The sequence below is a fragment of the Capsicum annuum genome, chromosome 4, assembly GCF_002878395.1.
Source record: "Capsicum annuum cultivar UCD-10X-F1 chromosome 4, UCD10Xv1.1, whole genome shotgun sequence".
Taxonomy (NCBI): domain Eukaryota; kingdom Viridiplantae; phylum Streptophyta; class Magnoliopsida; order Solanales; family Solanaceae; genus Capsicum; species Capsicum annuum.
Genome location: NC_061114.1, coordinates 210,874,593 through 210,891,912, shown reverse-complemented (window position 1 = coordinate 210,891,912; position 17,320 = coordinate 210,874,593). Strand labels below are relative to the sequence as shown.

At 29.5% G+C, this 17,320-nt stretch overlaps 1 protein-coding gene across 1 annotated transcript; it reads left to right on the top strand.

The window, feature by feature from the left end:
• The first annotated feature begins 318 nt into the window (after nt 1-318).
• LOC124898064 (secreted RxLR effector protein 161-like) lies at nt 319-762 on the top strand. The gene has a single exon (XM_047411684.1). It carries the CDS (start codon nt 319-321, stop codon nt 760-762), a length of 444 nt encoding a protein of 147 aa, XP_047267640.1.
• Nucleotides 763-17,320: the final 16,558 nt, after the last annotated feature.

The following is a 17,320-nucleotide window of genomic DNA, read 5'->3' as shown; positions in this document are numbered from 1 at the left end:
CTCTCTAATAACTTTGAAATGAAAAATATGGGTAAGGCATCCTATGTGATTGGAATAGAAATATTTTGAGATAGATCACAAGGATTGTTGGGATTGTCTCAGAAAACCTATATTAATAAAGTATTAGATAGATTTAGGATGGAAAAATGCTCATCAAGTTCCGTTTCAATTCAGAAAGGAGATAAGTTTAGTCTCAATCAATGTCCAAAGAATGACTTGAAACGAAAGCAAATGAAAGATATTCCTTATGCATCAATAGTTGGGAGTCTTATGTATGCCTAAACATGTACAAGACCAGACATCAGTTTTACTGTTGGGATGCTGGGTCGATATCAAAGTAATCCTGGAATGGATCACTGGAAGGTTGCAAAGAAAGTGATGCAATACTTACAAGGAACTAAAGATCATATGCTCACTTATAGAAGATTTGATCTTCTAGATGTGGTTGGATATTCAGATTCACATTATGTTGGTTGTGTGGATACAAGAAAATTCACATTTGGATATTTGTTTCTATTAGGTGGAAGAGCAATATCATGGAAGGGTGCGAAGCAGTCTGTTATAGCTGCATCCACTATGGAAGTTGAGTTTGTAGCATACTTTGAGGCCACAGTCCAGACTAATTGGCTGCGGAATTTTATTTCAGGACTTGGACTAGTCGATAATATAGCTAGGCCGTTGAAAATTTATTGTGATAATACCACCGCAGTTTTCTTCTCTAAAAACGATAAGTATTCGAAAGGTGTTAAACATATGGAATGAAAATACTTTTCGGTTAAAGAAGAAGTCCAGAAACATAAAGTGTCAATTGAACATATTAGCACCAAGCTTATGATTGCTGATCCTTTGACGAAAGTATATCCGCCCAAAACATTTATTGAACATGCTGAAAGGATGGGTCTTATTGATAGAAATGAATGATTTCATGTAAAGACTGTATTATGTTTATGTAATTGACACTTTGAGCTCAAATTATATATGTTTATATTTTTACCTGTTTTCTCTTGTATACATAATATTGTGAATGATGATGACAAGTTCTAACTTAGATAAAAGATTCTAAGTATTATCGTTGGACCCATTATGTATTTGAAAGGTTATGTTAGGTAATAGACTAATATTGTAGTTCATGGAAGGAACTATGTTAATAAAGTGATGTACAATCTCCATGACTTATTTTAGTTGATTTATTTAACGATGACAAATGATATTGAATTTAACGTTAATTGTGCACATGATTGGCGTACGTATTAAACCACTAAATTAACATTATGTGTGCCAAGTGGGAGAATGTAAATTTCTATGACCCACATAATTAATTTATTTATTGATTTAATAATTATTGAATAAGTTAAATCCTAAATCTGTATGGGGAAGTTACCTAGTAGGATTAAACTACTGACTAATCTGTTAGTAGGATAATTACTGACTCCTAGTAGGATAATTACAGACTGTTAGTGGATAATTATTATATCCATTAATCACGTTGATGGAACGTGAAAACATAACTGACTATTCCTGTATTATAAAAGGTCCTCTCTCTGTCAAAAGAAGAATAAGCTCCATCATAATTATTCTGAAACGTAAGATAAAGAGGGAGAAACAATACTTATGTGCTTTCACTAAAACTATGGAGAATTCAGGTATATATTCTTTCATAAATTACTGTAATAAGATTGATGTGAAAATCATGTAGTTTCACGTTCCTAAATAATTGATAGGATTATATATTAGATTGTTTAAGTCATACGATCTGTTACCTACGGTGCACCTTGAAGTAATGACCATGGAATATTATTTCACCAAACAATATAAAAGTACATTCTTCAAAGTTCCAATAATTTTGTAATGTAAAATCTAGCACTTTCCTCGATTATCTGCCCTCTCCCAACACAAATAAGTATAGCAGACATCCTCGAACGTACAATTATTACTCTTGAAGGACTAGGGGATAAAATATATTATACTCCCATGTACCCATTTATAAAATACACTTTGCATTTTGGTAGGATAAGAATATTTGCAGTCTCTTTTATAAGAACATCATACTGGTCTTTGCAATTTTATGAAGTAAAATTCATTAAAAGCATAAAGCAGATGCAAAGATTGCAAAACAAAGATTAAGTCAGCCTAATACAAAGAGAGGCTATACGAAGATCATGGATTTGATAAAATATACATTTGCAATTAATGTGGTCGGGTGAAAGCCCATGCCAACTACATGAGATTGCAAAAACACACTACATAAAACAACAATGAAGGAAAGGATATATTTATAACTTTATTTTTCTATGTTGAATTTTATTTTAGATCAGTTAGCTTCAGAAACATTCACTATATTTATAACTTTATTTTTTTATGTTGAATGACAAATACAATACTATTCTGTCCAATCTATGTCTTCAACTTTTCTTATTACTTTGATTCAGCTTTATGTTGAGTGACAAATGGAAAATTTATGAAATGCTATAATCCCTACCACAGAAAAGTGCACCTACATACCTTCATCGATGTTGTTTTTTAATTGAAAGGCAAAAGCTAATTATCGAAATTTTAAACTATCCGGACACACATTTTGAAATAGTTCATGCATGTTTGTTGTCTGGAGCAACCTAAAAAACTATACCAGTTTAATGTAACTGGTGTTGTTATATGTGTAATAGTCTCTTGGAGAGTAAACTTTGACTAAGTTTGATAAGTGCTTCAATTCAAGATAAAGAAAGATTATGTTGGGTAAGTAACTTTTGGATCAAGGTCTAATATTTACTTTGAGGTGTTAAATAACTCGCTCACATTTTTGTGTCCCTTATGATTAGCTCAACAATGATATTGTGAACACTATCAATGTATCTTGGTTGTCTTTAATGCAACAAATAGTACTCCAAAATCAGCAAATTTAAGTTAAGCACTAATCAGAGTGTGAGCTTGAATTGCCACCTTTTGTTGTGTACTATGTGGGAGCATATCCTTGAGACTCAGGAAAGATCATTAAAGGGACTCGTCGATGGACAATATTATCCGAATCGAAAATGACGTCATGTTTGAATATTCATGTCAGTGTTATAGTTGAGAAGCAATTCTGATATGTCTTCCTTCACATTTAGTGACAATGTATTTGTTTATTCACCAAATAGCTTGTCTAAGATCTAATTGTCAGCACTTGTAGGGTAATAGATCACTAATTTGAAGGGAAGAAATGACAAATTCACTACTCTTATTATAGTTACAATATAAAGAAGTGTCTTTTATCATGCCAAGACTCTTCTATTGGAGTTAGGCGAAAAACTTATTTTTTTTCTTATCAGGTAATGCTTACTATGTGTTGTCTCAATATTTCTATGCTGCATTCATACTGATTTTAGTTTATGTTTTGCCAATTTGGACTAATGAAATGACATTTACTCTATATTTACAAGTGTAAGGAGGAATAACCACTCATGTTACTCAAATGATATGTCTGAAAGCTTTTACTTGCCTATCTTAATTCCCAAGTATTTGTGTAAACCCAATATCATCTCTTTATGTGAAGAGTAGTTATGTGAAATTATACTTGGTATGTTATTTTATATAGAGAAGTTAAAGTATTTGTAATTTAATCACGATGATCGTATACTACCAAACGAATGGTCATCTTTATATTTGAATTTCGCTGATTTAGACATTTCATAAAGCATTTGTCTAAATATATTATTATTTAATGCAAAATATTTATGTACTTGTGGGAATCAAAATTGTAAGTTCCTCCTATTGAATTACATTTGTTTGACATTCATAAAACAATTCTCTCCAATATAACTACTCGATGTTATGCAATTACCTACCTTCTTTAAAAGGATAGTGTTCATCTAACTTATCGTCCTATTCAATATAACACATCAATCTATCTTATTATTATGTAGATTCATGTCCGTTAATTTTATTATTTGAGACAAACATAAAAATTATACGTTGACTTTTACGTTGGGCCCGTATTAAGCACGGACATACTTATCTGATATATACAATAGTTATCATGTGTCTTAATTAATGGTTGTTTGATCGAAGACTAATAACCTGTTTGATCAAACGAACACTAATTTTATAACTCCACTTGGTTAATTCATGGATTCCACTTGTTTTATACTCTAATACGGGTCAAATAGTAAAGTGAAAAAGCTGACTCCACATTAGACATCACGTACAGTTTATTTCCTTGTGGAACTAGTTAATTGTTTCATTCCAAATATAGAAGCACACATCCAAACACAAATTTTGCTGCGTGAAAACTTTGCTTTATTATTAAGCTGGATACATTTTTACTCGTAGGGTTTTGAAAATACTTTGTACAATCAATTTCTCTATAACGTCATCTTATTATAATGATATTTTATTATATTATTTTTTTAAAATTTAATAATATTTTATTATATTATTTATTTATTTTTAAATCTATTTATCGTGTTATATTTTACTTCTCCATAACGACATGATTAAACCATTTAACAATGCTACATGCTGGGTTATTCCTCTCGTGGTGAAATATATGATTGGGTACGTCAGTTGTTATTGTTGGTCAAATATATGATTGAAGCGCCAAATTTGAGTAAAGAATGACAGTTTCCTTTGGTCCTATGAACGTTTGGTTTACGGTCACTTTTCGACCTTAATTTTTAGAAAATAGCCATTATTATGGAGTTTTAAATTGGACAATTCATAAATTTCAATTGTTTAGTATTTAATTATACTCTATCTTCATTTTTTAAAAAATTACATAAAATTTCAGATTTTGAATTGTCGGATACATTACTTAGATCGGATACATCACCTTCTGAACACATCACTTTCGATACAAAACTAATTAATCAAATTCTTATGTATCAGTAACATATCTAATTTCGATACATATGTTTTATGTATTAGTAACACAAAAGAAAATTCTGATATATATTTTCAATCAGATACATCATTCTTATGTATCTGCACACAAAAATTAATACAATATATAACTTTTGTATTTTTTTAGCCGGTTCATTATGTATCTTCATGTCCTTCACCGCTCCATTTTCACCTCCTCTCTCTCCGCCTTCCATCCGCCATTAATAGCGGCTATTTTCTTAATGTATGAGCTGAAAATAACCCTGAAATAAGGAACCAACATAATGAACTAGACATCTGCACTAAAAACCCAGTAATATGTCAAGAAGGCTAAGGTCATTTACATTGCTGGGCCAATTTCGGTACTGACAGGCTCCTAGGAGCTGCGCATTTCCCATATACAAACTTTATCATGTATGTCTAAAGCTTATATGCATACTTAATTAGGGTCCTCATCAGTACAGAAAATCTTAGCCCAATAATTGAAATTGAAGTGTTGAGATCAATAAAACGAGTAGGTGCGCTATTCCGTGTTAGCTATCGTAACTTTTCATAAATTTCTCATTTGTCACTCAATGATGGAACATACCATTTCTCTTCTGCATGTCCATTAAGTTTTGAAAAATCCAAACATCCAAAATAGATAGAGAGGTAGGAATTTCTTGAACAAACCTCACTCCTTCGTCTACGTCAGGAGACCTTGTCGCTTTCACACACAAATTATGCATGGATATATATGATACAAGAATCAGAATAAAGGGAATAATATTGTACTGTAATTGTTATTGTATTTGCTCAAGTATTTCAGAGATTTGGTGTTTGATACCCTTGGCTAATTTATCTTAAACACCTTCGTATTGATTACTTTTTTCTGTGACTTTTTTTTTTCATATTTTTTATTTCTCAATTTGTGATGTGAGGTGAAGGGGAAATTTGTTGTAAGTGTGACTTATACATTATGATTTGGGAGAACTTGTTTTCTAACCCTTCTGGTAAGAGATCTTCACTTTTTATACATAAGAGATTTGAAAAGGTCATTTTCTTCTATTTATTTTGTAAGAGGACAAGATATCTTATTTCCACCATGAGTTCACCGTAGAAACAACCACTAGTACTTGCATTAGAATAGGTTATTGTCTACATCATACCCCTTGAGGTGCAGTTCTTCCTTCAATCCTCCTAACGCTAAATACTTTGTACAGTGAACCACCTTTTTAATTTGTGATGTGACGTGTATATGCAAAAGAAATAAATGCTTATAAAGTTGACAATCAAATGCCAATTATTGGGAGCCTAAATACTCAAACTTGTACACAAGAGAAGGGAAAAAGAAAATAACAGAAATAAACACAAGCCTCTAAAGGTGTGTTGGTATGGACTATGGAGGAAAATATTTTCCAAAAAATACATTCTTCAAAATATGTTTCATATTTTTTCATGTTTGGTTGAAAAATTTTTTAAAAAATATTTTCTCTAGAAACCGACCTGCAGACCCCTACCCCTTCCCACCCCCATAGCACCCCCTCCCCCCCCCCCCCTTCTTATATAGTTTTTATCTAGATTTCACCCTAAATGGAACTCTTTTTCCCTCAAAGGTAAAAAGAATTGTATGAATACATTTCCTTACCACTTAAGAAATTAGGTAACGGTCCATCTTATGGTTCATTGACAATGACTTAGCAACTCGTCGATATCTTGATGCATAGTTTTTTTAAATTAAAACCTTTATCATTGTCTCATTTACGGAAATGTTACTTTTTTGGATCATTACTTAAATATTGTCCTTATATTTATATAGTAGTGCAAATTAGGAGTTGTTTAAAGAAAAGTCGATTAATTGTATCAAATTAATCGATCGAGTAAAATTGGGAGAAAAGATCAATTAATAGTTTGGTTTGATTTGATTCTGATGGAAAGAAAAAAAATGATCATAATTAATTTGATTTGATTTTAGCTGAATAAGTCCAATCGAAATCTAACCAAACCAATTTTGATATGTACAATGGAATTTGTATGTATTAAAATACTTTTATAGTTAGCGTTTGATCATAAATTTTAAATCAGATTTTGAAATTTATCTTCTATTATTATTTTGCACTTGAAATTAGATCAATTTTTCAAACATTACCAAAGGTCATTTCTTGGAGTCAATTCCTCAAATTGTCATTGAACTTTTATAAATATCCTATTAAAATCACTTATAATTTTTTTATTTTTTTGTTGGAGAAATATTGTCATTGATCTATATATATATTTTCAAACAAGATAAAGTTAATGAATGATGAACCTTTTAACAGAACCCCGAACCCGTTTTGCCTTTCACCGTTTTCCCCCCTTATAAGGTCTAATTGATGGTCAAATGGGTTACGAGTTATGGATTTCGTTAAAAATTTAACCATTTTATTAATTTTATCTTGTTTGAAAAAAAGTATATAGTTTAATGATAATATTTCTTTAGAAAAAAGTTATAAGTAATTTTAGTGAAATATTTGTAAAAGTTTAATGACAATTTGAGGAATTGACTCCATGTTTTGGGACTTTTAACTCCCAAAAGTTTGGGGTGGGGGAGGGGGGGGGGGATCAAGTAGGACGCACGCTTAGACAGAATTTCAAAGATTCACAAATCGCAACTTCAAAAACTCAAATTTTCAAATTTTAATTTCAAAATTTATGACCAAACGAAAGCATATTTCTGCTTCAAAATATATCATTTTAGATTTGGACTTAAAATTTTGAATGGTCTCTTATAAAATTGTAGTTATATTCCATAGATATCTATTAACTCAAATAGTGCGCAAATTAAATTATGTTCACTTCATTATCTCTTGTTGACGTTACTTGTTTTACACGGTACATTGCTTTGTTAATTGTTGACGACACTATCTCTTAGTATAATGCCATGACTCATCTCTCATTTTATGTTGTTTTCTTGAAAAGCACCATATATTCTTGTATCTTACTATGAAAAAAAATATTTGAAAGCATTAGTTATATGTTTGTGTGTGGAGCCTTTATCAAAAAAAAAAAAAAAGAAGAAGAAGAAACTGAACCAATCAAAACTGAAAACTAAAATATCAACTTTTATTGATTTGATTTATAAATTTTAAAAATAAATATGGTTGGTTTGGTAAATGAGAACACCAAACCCAATCAAATCAACCTATGTGCACTTAAAGTGCAAATATAACCAACATGTGTGTTGTTGTGTAGTGGTGTGACTACTCCACTTTTAATTATAGGTTTCAGGTTTGAGCCCTCTTTTAATTACAAGTCTCAGGTTCGAGCTTGGTGTTTGGAGAAAATTCTATTGGGAGCGTCACCTTCATAATGGGCCCTGCAGTGCATGATGTGGATTAATCAGGATTTCAATGCGGGTACCGAACACCGATGAGAAACCAAAAACAAAAAAAAGTGCAAATATAGCTTTTGAACATTACCTTTTCGGAGAAAATTATACTTGAATCTGGTATTTGTTCATACACTATACTCAACAGCTCAAGCTTACAAATATAATATTAGATTGTGGTTTACAATTTGTAATAACTTATAAAATTTTAAACCATAATCTAATAGTTGTCCTAAAAAACCCGCAAAAATTTCACTATATCGGTTCAAAAGAAATATCACAAATTCTACACAAATTCAAAAGCAATACTCAAAGCTAGGAAAAAAAATGTGCTAGCCTTTTTCCCCACATGATATTATTATATTCGTGACCAAATAAAAACTGTGCCTGTGGGCGTAAATAATCCATGAAACAAAAGGCTTGATATATCAAATAATTATAGAATATCAAGTTGACATTAGTTTATATTTACAAAGATTGTAATAGGATGAATTTGATCCTTTCGTTGCTAATCAAATAATTCAGATTTGAGCCCTCGAAATAGAGGCACATCTTTTATTTTGTGCTCCCAAAGCATGTAGTGTGTATATAGTCTTATAAAAAGAAAAATTTGTAACAATCCCAATTTCACAACTCAACTCTAACGTATAGTATACTATCAAATTACAATTGAGAATTCGAGCAACAAAATATCAATGAACAATACTAATGAGAAATCTAAAATTAACAAAGTAAGAAGGTAACAAAAAGAAGATGAGAGATTAGAACATAGAGAAGAGATGAGACGATAACAAATTAAGCCAAAGCTCAATATAATTTGTGTAATCCCTTCAATTGGTGTCTGCCCACCTTTTATCTGCTTGCTTAACCCGGATTTCAAAATAATCTGGCCCTATTACTTTCTCTTGGTCCAATAACTCTTTTTAGTCCAATAACTACTTGTGTGACTTTGATATCTGAGTTTAGAATAAAATTTGTATGTCTAATTTGAATCTATCTCAATGGATTCCTTGTTATGCCTAAAGGGAAAGTATCTAAGTAAAAATCCGGACGTCATTCGTCAATATAAATATTAGACACTATTTGAGAAAACAAAAAATAATCAGATTAAGATTTTAGTAAAATTAATATTCAACTTAATTGTTTTATATAACGGTACTTGTGTTGAGGGATAAAAAAAGAAGGTAGGGCCACATCTGTTAATACTACTATTTACTTGTACTTTACTTTTATTCTTGAATCTTGACTGGTTGTGTTGTGTAACTATTACCCTATTCTTAATTGGGAAAACGCTTTAAGGTTGGTTTGGTTTGAAAATAAGTTATACCGGAATTAGTTATGTTGGAATAAATTATGTCAGAATTAGTTATCTGGTATAAGTTATCCTGATATTATTTTTTAGTGGTTGTTTGGTTTGTGGTACTAAAAATAATATGTAGTGTATTATTTGTAAAAATATATTGTTTGTTTACTAAAATACCCTTCACAATATTTAACTTAATTATTTTCCATCATATTAAACCATACAAAAGAAATTAAAAAGTTACTACTCCTTGCGTCCCAAATTTTCTAATTTGATTTTTCATTTTACTTGTCCTTTTTCATTAATTAAGAAGAGACAAAAAAAAAATTTCATATTCTACCCTTTTCATTAATTACTTTTTTTTCAAAATAAAATGTAAACATCATTTAATAGGAGCATTATGATAAACTAGTCATGTTATTAATTATTATTTTTAATCAATGTGTCATCTCAATTTGGGATGGGTAATTTGAGATGGAGGGAGTAATTTTTTTTTAACTTTATAAGTTTCTTTTTCCTAAAAATATATGTTAAGAAATTTATGTTGATATTTCTTAAATGTGTATGAAACTCTAATATTTCATGTTAAATTACTTAGTTTGCTCTAAATTCCATAAAATATTGATAATCTCATTTTTTGTCAAAAAAATTCATCATCAAGAAATGTGAAAAAAAATTACTCTCATTTTTCATTATTTAGTATCATTAATATTTGGAGAGTCAAATTGTACTTTTAAAAAAAATAAATTTTCAAATATTTTTAGTTAAGTATAAAAATATTTTTTTATTAATAATCAAGCATGTATTAAGTTAGAAAGGGAATATCAACATACTTTAATAACTTGTCCATGATAAATTTATTAGGAAAAATAAAAATTTATGTCCATGATAAATTTGTTAGGAAAAATGAAAATCTAAAGTACGATTAATAAATATTTCTACAATTTCTACAAAATGTTTGAATTTATCCCAGTATAATCTTTGTATCAATTTTGAACTTGATTGTATAAATAGTTTTTATAGTGTGTCACTATCATTTTTTCATTACTCATCACTTTTGTATCATTTAGGAGTCGTTTGATTGGGAATGTTGTTATATTGAGATAAGTTATGATAAAATAAGTTATACTAGGATTATTTTTTACTGAGTGTTTGGTTTGTTGTATTCAAAGTAATATGCTTTTCTAAGAATAAATTAATTGATTACCAAAATACCCGTCATCTTATTTAACTTTTATATATATAATTTTTATCTTATTTAGCTTAATTTTTTAGTGTGTGTGCATTTTCATAATTATATCGTGTGTATTTTTAAAATAAAACTTTCATCTTATTTAACTTTTATTTTTTGCGTGTGTCTTCCAATGATTATGTCGTGTCTGTTTAAATTTAGTTTGAAATAAAAACTTTCAACTTAAGTTTGTTAAAGTAAAAGAAGATTTGTTGTTTATGTCACTTCATTTAAACGCATATCACTCGTATAATATAGAATATTAAAATTCATTTAATTGATATATACAATATCAATTTTTAAGTGATTTTAAAACTATTTAATTTAAAATATGTAATTCAACAATAGAGTCGACATTTTTATTATTATTTAGAGAAATTAAAATATATAAACAAACATAATAATTATTCAAATAAATATAACATATCATATATTCATAAGTAAAATATTTCTTAAATGTGTATGAATCTCTAATATTTCATGTTAAATTACTTATTTTGTTCTAAATTTTATAAAATATTGATAATATCATTTTTTGTTAAAAAAATTCTTCATCAAAAAATTTGAAAAAGAATTACTCTCATTTTTCATTATTTGGTATCACTAATATTTGGAGACTCAAATTATATTTTAAAAAAAAAAATTCAAATATTTTTAGCTAAATATAAAAATATTTTTCTATTTAATAATTAAGCATGTATTAATAAAAATACCTTTTATATATATATATATAAAGTGATAATCAAAGAATTTGGAGGGCAATTATGTCCTTTCTAATTTTATCCCAAGGATAAATAATGATGGAATTATTATCCTACTAACACGTCGTTTGGTTTGAGGTATAAAAATCTAAGGGATAAGTTATCCCGAAATAAAATAAAATATCACTTAATCCCTTGTTTGGTTGGAGGGATTAATCCAACCCGGGATAACTTATCCTATCATTTTTCCCTTATTGATGGGATAACTTATCTCATATACATGGTGGGATAAGTTATTCCGGAATAATTATTTTCCAACCAAACGACCCCTTAAATGGGTGGATAACTTATCCCGGTACTATTTATTAATCTCAAAATAAGTTATCCCGAATATTATCAACCAAACATGCATTAAACATTTTATCCTTAGATTATTATTTTATCGAAGAATTATTTGTTTTTGTACCTTAAACCAAACCACCCGTTATAAGTTAGTTGCATTGGAACTACTGTTTCATTTTGGAAGGATTGATTCCGTAATGCTATATTGATTCGGAAAGACATCACCAAAATATGGGGAATAAGACACGAAATACTGACAAAATATTTACGTGTTAAGTAAAGCAAGTAATATGGATTGAATAATTACGATTTACACCCAAGAAAATATGTATTGATGAAAAAGGATACTTGATAATTTAGACGATCAAACACTTAGAAAACAATTTATCACAAAAACTGTTTTTCATAATACTTTAACAACAACAACAAACCCAATGTATTCTCACATAGTGGGGTCTGGGGGTAAGATATACTCAGTCCATACCACTACTTCCGAAGAAATAGCAAGACTGTTTTCGATAGACCCCGGCTCAAGATAAGAAATAGTAATCAAATTCATACAACAAGCATGAAACAAGTTGGCAAGACATAAATATGACATCTACGGGGAATAGTAAATAGAGAATAGTAAGTGATGTAATACAGCATGCAACAAGCTAACATAACAAGAATAATACATCCACCAAGTAATGTCCTACCCTACCTACCCAAATTGGCAATAGCCGTCAATCCTGATACGCGTCCTCCAGATCTTCCTATCTAGGGTCATGTCTTCCGTAAAGCTGTAACTAAGTCTGTCAAGTGGGCCGGGCTGATCCGGCCCACTTAAAGGACCCAGCCCGATTTGACTCAACCAGATAAGCCCTAGGGCTTTAGGGTTCCGGGTCCCGGGTCGATTATTTTTTAATTTGGGTCCGATTAACCCTGCCAGGACCAAGCCCGGTCCAGGCCCGCCGATTAATCGGCCCGGCCAGGCCCGAAATCTATTTTAAAAAAAATGGGTTTTGGGCTAAACTAGTCGTTGGCCCAACGTCTATATAGCCGTTTTGGGGTCCAAACAGCTAGTTTGGGCCCATTTCTGGAAAAAAAATATTTTTTAATCCCAAAATAAATTCTATAAATACTCTACACCTTCAAATCATTTTTCACACAATTTTTCACTCTCTCAAATTCTCAATTCTCAAATATTCAATATATTTAATTTCTTAAAGTGTTTACTTTAATTTTTTAATTTTGCGTTTACAAATTACGAGCGAAAGTTTCTAAAGTCGCAACCTTCGGATACTTCCAAAATTTGGTATTGTCGTTCCATTCTTACATTTAATTTTTATTTATTGTATTAATTGTTTAATATTTAATTTTATTATATTTGTGTATTTTAAATTTTTGTAGTTTAATTTAATTTATACTATGGATAAATTAAGAAACCTCGCTACTAAAGGTGTTAAAAAATTTTTATCCCGGAAACGGTAGTGGTAGTAAAAAATGAATTACTAGCGGTAGAGGTAGTTCAAATAGTAGATATACTTGTGTGCCTTCGTCTCCAGTACTGCTTGGTACACCTTTTGAGGAAGAAATAGGTGTAGGTGCTCACGATATGGATGATGTAGAAACTCAGGAAAATTACGGTATAGAAGAAGAAAATGAAGTAGATGCGGTTAATTTAGACGAAGATAATGAAAATATTGGTGAGACACCCGCAGTAGAAAATGCTAACGTTCGATCTGAATCAGTTAATCTCCCTCCCCGTCTTTCCCATGCCGCAAGACCTTGTAAAACAACTAGTGTTGCATGGTAATTTTTTGAATGTATATCAGATACTGAGGTGGAATGCAATATTTGTCAACAAATATATAAGCATAGAAGTGGAGGTAAGCAAGGGGGTACGGGTACGTTAATGAGACATATAGGTGAAGCTCACGAAAGAGAGTTAAATATTGCACGAGGTGGTGGGGATGTTGGTGGGCCAACGCAAATTAGAATGGACCCAGCAACCGGTCAGGTAATGAAGAAGTATAATAAATTGAGTGACCGGGAAGAAATAGCTAAAATGGTAGTTGTGAGTTGTTTTCCTTTTAGTTTTCCTTCTTCTGATGCCTTTATTCATTATATACAAGCAATTTATAATCCTATATTTAACGGTATTCCTAGAAGTACTTGTCGGTCTGATATTTTTAGACTTCATTCACAATATTGTTTTTATTTATCAACATTGTTAAAAAATATTCAATGTAGATTGTCCTTAACTTCTGATCTTGGTCGTGCTGTAAATAAAAATGATTATTTAACCGTTACTTGTCACTGGATGGATAGTAATTTTGTGATGCAAAAACCTATTCTTGCTTTTTTATATGATGAAGATCGTAAACATACTGGAGATTTTATTGTTGATTCTATGGTTAAAGTTGCCCGGATATTATGATATCGAAAATAAAATTTTATGTAATACTTTTGATAATGCTTCTAACAACAAGACTGCTATAAAAAAATTAAAATCTACGCTATCTCCGCCGTTGCCTGAAATTTTTCATATTAAGTGTGTATATCATATATATAATTTAATTGTAAAAGATGGTCTTGAGTTTTTCTTTATATTGAAAAAAATCGTCTTGCTGTTGGTTTTATTCAAGGAAATAATCGTAGATCGAGAATTAGAGAATTTAAAGTTAAATGTCAATAAAATGGACTTACACTAATATTGATGTTTGAGGAAATTGATATTAGATGGAATTCTATGTATGATTTTTTAAAAACTTGTTATAAATATAGAATTTCTATTGCACTAGCTTTTAACCAACATTGCGGTTCATTTGCTGATTCTGCTGATTGCATGCTACATGATTCTGATTGGGTTGTGATTAAGGATCTTGTTAAGTTTTTAGAAAAATCTTATGTTGCTATGGTTGAATTTTTCGGTGCTTATTATCCTACTGTTTGTAATATTTTGACATATATAACCAATATTTCTGGTTTGCTCAAAGAATATAAAAATAAAGAAGGTTATAAAGAAGTTGTTGGTGCTATGTTTACTAAATTTAGAAAATATTTTTTTCCGATTCCCCTATTTTACTTGGTTGGTGCTATGTTAAATCCATGCATGAAATATAATAATATGTGCCACTTTAATACTATTATTTATATTAACTTAAAAATAAATATTAACCATGATTCTGAACAAGTACAACCTAATTTGTGGACGGCTATGAATGATGCAAAGGATTATATAAAAAAATTATATAATCACTATGCTGATTTATTTGATTTAGCTGTACCTATAAATATCACTCCAACTGTCACCCCTCATCCTCCCGAGGAGCCATCATCTTCTAAAAGGCCAGCACATAGTGGTTTTCCTGATTCCTTTTATGATTTAACTTGTTGGAATAGTGTTAATGAGAGAGCTTACACATCAACTTATCGGGAAGAGCTTAAATATTATCTTCGATCGGCGCCAGAGGATCGCAGACGACGGATCAACACATTGGATTGGTCTAGGAGTAATGAAACATAATATCCTGTACTTTCAAGATTAGCTAGAGATATCTTGAATGTTCCATTGTCAACCATTGCATTAGAGAGCACCTTTAGTCAGGGACGACAGCAGTTTGGAGACAACCGACACTCATTGGGAAGCAATGCAATGAATGTTCTAGTTTGTCTCAGAGATTGGATTAAAGCGGAAAGAAGAAACCAAGGAATGGAACCGGAGCCGAGCGACGAGCTGAAACTTGAAGAAATTATGTTTTCACGGGAGAACTCAGCAGAATCAAGTCCAATGCATGGTTTTGCCCCCGTTGATTTCGATTATCCTATATAAGTTCCCGTTAATATTAACATGCATGAGTTGGAAAAAATGATGCATAATTGTAGATTTTTCATTCATGTAAATTATAAATTTTGGATCATTTTACAATCAATAAAATTTTCCAAATTCATTCACTCCTTAGTCCTTACATTTTATATTTTTTCATTTAATGATTTAAAATTTTAAATTGAATTCCTAGTTTTCTACTTTAAATTAAAAACTTACTTCTAATATATTATTAATTTACTACCAAGTATTATTAAATTATTATATTAAGTAGCATATGTTTTGTATATTTGTATATATATCTTCTATAGATGTGTATATTTAACGTATACATGTGTATATGTTTTATAAATTAGTGTATAACTATATGTATATATATATATAAGGAATAAATACATAAGTTTAATTTTACTCATTTGTTTTCAGCATGAGACCAACAGGACAACCTCCTGCAGACAAAGGCAAAGGTGTAGCTTCGTCTTCAGAGACTTACCAACAGACGATGTTAGGTAACTTAAATTTTAGACCACTAGAATCCCTCGAGACAATGGAAAGAATTCATTTCGGACCATTTAATTTAATTGCATACCCTGAGAGCAACATATCTTTTAGAGTAAGACCAGACTACGTTTTAGACAGACAGTAGAATTTTATCCGTTTGACTGGAAGGTATATGCCTAGATAATCCTTCAGGTTCACTATGATAATTTTTTGATTTTTCTAGTGCTTTATTGTAGTTTATATCCTCTTCACTCATGAAAGTGATATTTCTTCTAATCTTTTTGTTATTTCCTGCAAATCTTTGATCTCTGTATGTTATATATATGTAATTACGTTATATATTACGTAATATATTATATTCATAATTAATGAATATATTATACGTTAATTAAACATAATTTATGAATATCTAATTTATATATATTTGTGAATATATTATACGTTATTCATAATATATATTTATGTTCATAATATATTATATTGTTCATAATATATATTATACGTTCAAAACATAATTATTATATAGACATGTATATTTAACGTATACATGTGTATATGTTTTATAAATTAGTATATAACTATATCTATATATATTGTAATGTATGTATATATATATATATATATATATATATATATATTGTAGTATATTTAGTTTAAAGTATTACATATACATAGAATAGAGTGTATATATGTGAATATATCTTCTATAGACATATATATTTAATGTATACATGTGTAAATGTTTTATAAATTAGTATATATATTGTAATGTATATAAATTGTAGTATATTTAATTTAAAGTATTACATATACATGGAGTAGAGTGTATACATGTGTATACATCTTGTATAGATGTGTATATTTAACGTATAAATGTGTATATGTTTTATAAATTAGTATATAACTATATCTATATATATTGTAATGTATATATATTGTAGTGTATTTTATTAGTAGTAGTATATATACATTGAATGGTGCGTATACATGTGTATATGTTTTATAAATTAGTATATAACTATATATATATATATATATTGTAGTATATTTTATTTAAACTTTAAAGTAGTACCGATATATTGAATGGTGCGTATATATGTGTAATTGTGTATATGTGTATATATTTTTTAAATTATAATGTAGTATATACTAAATATGTAGTGTATATATATTGTTTAACGTATTTATAATGTATATAGGTGGGTATATATAATGTATATAAAAAAAAAAA